The following is a 4,551-nucleotide window of genomic DNA, read 5'->3' as shown; positions in this document are numbered from 1 at the left end:
AATAGAGATGAAATAGGCAAGAATATGCCTGTCAACCTTTATGGTAAAGCAACAATTTTAAAATTGAAAATCAATCAATATTCTACAAGTCCTGGTATGTAAAAAGAGAAAAATATGTTAATGATCTTTTAGATGAGAATAGTAACTTACTATCATTAGCAAATATTCAACATAATTATAATTTGAAAATTAATCATTTAACTTACACAGGCATATGACAAACAATACTTGAAGATATAAAGAAGTATAACTTTTGTAGAGATGAATGTATTTATTTATAAACCAGACATTCCATGTTGTATCAAAGTCTTTGTATTAACAAAAAAAAAAAAGGATCAAAGTCTATGTACATGTATGATATTATAAAACAAAACAATTGTAGATTGTTTTCGTGACTACATAAGATGATAATTGCAAGCTGTTTAATCAGAGAAATTGCACAAATGTGTATTTTAGCAATGCTAATTTGGATCAAACTTCAGAATAACTTCAAATTTTCTGATACGGCTTATGATCTACAAAGAAAAAGAACATTACTTGCTTCATTTTTACTATCACATACAAAATAGGTTTGGTTTAGCGATGTTCAATTTAAAAGTATTGCAAAATATTTCAATGAACAATTTCACTCCTATGAGCGAGTGCGTACAAGTGATGTTTTGAAACTAAACTAAACAGATACCGGGGTTTTCACAAAACACTTGCCTTTCTTTATATAGTAGTAATTATTCTTTGAACTTTCACTAGATTCATGTATGTAAAAGAGTTTTACTAATTTTTACTATAATTTCCATGAACAACCTATATCCATTTTTTTTCAAAACCCCAAGTGATTTATTTGGAAACTAGCTATATTTATTTTTTAAGTGGGATTAATTTTAAATACAGACACAAACATATGCATTCTGCTTAGGGACGGAATAAACAGTTTGCATCATATTAGGTGTTCTCGAAATTCCATTCCGGCGGGAAATAACGTAGACAACGAGCCCGACGACACAAACCAGGGTTAAAATGGTTCCTAGGACAATAAAGACTATACTGGCAACAGATCTGATAAAAAATAACCTTAAAATTAGGACAATACTATATCTAGACTTATGATAAGATATCAATAAATATTATATCAAGCTGACATGACAAATCTTTACAATTTTTTAAAATTAATGTTATGTGTTGCATAGTGAAGAATCCACTTTGTCCTATAAATAAGCCAATAATATATCACCTTTGCATAAATAAATAAATAATAGATTTTTTATAGATGTATCATACATATGATGGCCTTGTTGTTGCTGATAGATCATATCACAGCATTTCCCTCCACAACATTCATGAGAACAGTAGATGTAATCTTCTTTCTTATAATCGTAACAGAGAGTAGAGTTTGATTGTATTGTGGAGCCGTCTCTACAAATGCAAATGGTAAATATAATGAAGTTTCAATATTACATGTATTATATCTAAAAAAAATCCACAAACAATGTAAATCTGTTAAAGGGGATAAAATATGAACCCATGGAAATTCTAGACTGGAATCTTGTGGCTAGGATGAATACAAATCCCCTGTTGAGTAATCACACACAGCGTTAGACTAATTTAGGATTTAATTTTTATTCCTATCTTGATAGCCCAGAAAGTTCTTTTGTATACATAAGTGAAGAAGACCTCTTCAAAGGTAGAATTTCTAGTTAATTTGTTGTGAGTAAGGGTTTAAAAATAAGTACAGAAGATTGACTAACCTACAACATTTGTCACCACAGCACCCCATTGGACAGTACTTGTAATCGTGTATACTGTTTATCCAACACATAGTGGAAGATGGATGGCTTTAACAGACAAAACAAATTGACATACATGTGCATGCAGCGATTCAATAAATGACAAGATTACAATTCTTTTGAAAGAGTAAAACTGTTCAAAAGACTGTTCAGTTATATGGTTCATAGTCATGAAACACCCTGTACATTTTGTTACCAAACGATAGAGACAAAATGAATAGTTCGATGTTTAGGAGAGATTATCCAAAAAAAAATTATCAAAAAAATTATATACGTTACTTAAATGTGTTATCGAATACCAAGCACATTAAGATTTCTTTTTTATTCAGTGTGTCTCAATAATGGGATTCAAGGTAATGGAATGTTTTATAAAATAAAAATATGTTTCTTAATTTTACAAGGAATGCACCTGTAAAATATCAAAACTCTAGTACTAGATGTTCACAAGTTGTCATCGATGTTTAAAATCTTTATACATTGGGTCGAGCTCTAAGGTCAAGGTCAGAAGATAAAAAATATTAGCAATCAAACAATAAATATATATACTTAATGAAGTTTGAAAGCCCTAGCATCAACTGCTCAAACGTTGTAACCATAATTAAAGTTTGGTATATTTTTGTAGAAGTGTCAATCTTCAAGGTCAAGAGGTCAAATTTGTTGGTACCCAAGAAAGATCTATGAAGATATTTGTGAAATATGAATGTCATAGTCGCTCACAGTCATAAGTTATGGGCAAGTTCAAAGTTCTTTCGGACAAGCAGACGGAAAGACGGACGTTCAGGGCAATAACTATATACATGTACCCCCGAATTTTCGATTATGGAGACATAAAACACACTAGCCAAAATGCTTGAAAAGAATTGCTGCAATCCTGAATTTTATTGGTACACTGTATATAACAGTTTTGTATGCAAATCACCTGCAGCACTTTCCCTCACAACAGCCATACCCACAGTAACGATAACTCTGCTCGGCTTCTATGTAACATATCGTTAGGCCAGGGTGGAGTATATCACTTTCACTGTAACGAAAAATATTAAATTAAATTTTAAAAAAAATATAAGGATAACTAATGTAATTAAGATTGAACAGCATGGATTGGTTCAAATTATTGACATATTTTGGTATACACTTATTTAATGACTACGAGGTAAACAGTCAAAATGTTGTCCTGAGGTAGTGGGGGAGACCTGGGAAACTGTTGCCCGAGGCCGAAGGCCGAGGGCAAAAGTTTCCCAGGTCTCCCCCACTACCGAGGGACAACATTTTGACTGTTTCACCGAGTAGTCATTGAATGAGTGTTTTATTACCTAACCTACTAATATAATTAATTAAATTGGAATAAAAACACACAAACAATCAATAAAAAAGTTTTCACAACTTTAATTCACATACTTGTCTATTAATTAGCTGAATACATAATATAAAGATTAGATTAGTATTTTTAATTTAAAGTAATGCTTAATAAATTGATTGTTTGTGTGTTTTATTTAAATTTGATTAATTATAGAGCAGATAATTTCGTGATCATCAAAACGCTTGAATATCACGATGACGCTTTAAACAGTCAACAGTTCATTCTGTGGCCAGGTCAACAGTTCACTGTTTCATGATCACGCAAAAACATAAAGTAAACCGTGAAACAGTTCAAAATGCCTAATTATAATTTATATAGTAGGTTAGGTAATAATTGTAAATGGTGCACGTATCAAATAACAAAAGTATTTAAAGTAAAGACTTTTCAAAATTTCTTTTCTTATCATCGCCTTTATGACCTTTTCATTGCATGTTAGCACATTTATCAAACCTTAACTAAATATTTCACAATTTATCGTATTTTCACGATGAAAAAAAAATATTTAGGGAGTTTACATGGACAAATAAAAAATATTGAAACGTTTTACATAAACTTAGCATGAGAAAAATAAAATTAAATGTTCATTATTATAAAAATGAATCAATAAATATTGAATCAGAACACAATTTAAGATATAAAAAAATGTAAGAATATCATGATCCCATAGTGTACAGCTAATTTAAAATCATTCAATAAAAATTAAACTCCGAGTAAATGTCAAAATTTGAAACTCGTCACGAGAATATTGTGACGTCACAAAACGAGGGAAATATTATCTAATCGAATGGGACTAAACAAATATACAATCAATCAATTCTTACATGTACTTGCAGCATGTCCCAACACAGCAACCGAGCGGGCAATGTCGGTAATCGTGGACTTCGTTAATGTAGCAGAACGTAGAATCAGGGTGTGGTTTGGTGACGTCACTTGTGTAAAAAATGTATTAGCTTAAATACTTCAAAATACCTTTTTAAAAAATTCTCTCTTTCATATAATGTTTACTTATTAAAAACATTTTCTTTTCAAGAATGCATTTTCTCATATTTGTATAAGTTAATCAAATAATAGAAACCCGCGCTTTGTGTTGTTTTTATTTTTGAATTCCCTAACCTATTTTGTGTTGTAAATTGTCGACGGGTAGTAGTCCCATATTCACCTGGACTGAAATGTAAAAAGAAAGAAAAACGAAAGGAAGTGAAAACTTATCATAAATCATGACATATACAAGATAAATCTTTGACAATACATTGCATTACACATCAAGAAAGTCTTTTCTTCAAGTTTGAATAAAATAAAAATCAATACATGCCCTGATTGAAAAAAAAAATACATAGCAAGACATTCTGGAAAATATGCCTGTTGTTTAAAATACTTTACTGGTATTTTTATGTAATGTATAGTGTATAAAGC

General features: G+C 30.4%; 1 protein-coding gene across 1 annotated transcript; it reads right to left on the bottom strand.

Moving 5' to 3' along the window:
• Positions 1 to 489: 489 nt before the first annotated feature.
• Positions 490 to 4,296, bottom strand: LOC134255240 (uncharacterized). Its single transcript, XM_062737753.1, has 7 exons — positions 4,252 to 4,296; positions 3,966 to 4,067; positions 2,701 to 2,802; positions 1,743 to 1,829; positions 1,276 to 1,410; positions 893 to 1,053; positions 490 to 515 (listed from the first exon to the last, which is right to left on the bottom strand). Exons 4-7 carry the CDS (start codon positions 1,811 to 1,813, stop codon positions 490 to 492), a joined length of 393 nt encoding a protein of 130 aa, XP_062593737.1. The 5' UTR covers positions 1,814 to 1,829; positions 2,701 to 2,802; positions 3,966 to 4,067; positions 4,252 to 4,296.
• Positions 4,297 to 4,551: the final 255 nt, after the last annotated feature.

Source organism: Saccostrea cucullata, unplaced genomic scaffold (assembly GCF_032062105.1).
Source record: "Saccostrea cucullata isolate Sc308-1 unplaced genomic scaffold, CSIRO_AGI_Scuc_v1 ctg513, whole genome shotgun sequence".
Classification (NCBI taxonomy): domain Eukaryota; kingdom Metazoa; phylum Mollusca; class Bivalvia; order Ostreida; family Ostreidae; genus Saccostrea; species Saccostrea cuccullata.
This window is presented reverse-complemented; position numbering and strand designations above follow the sequence as displayed.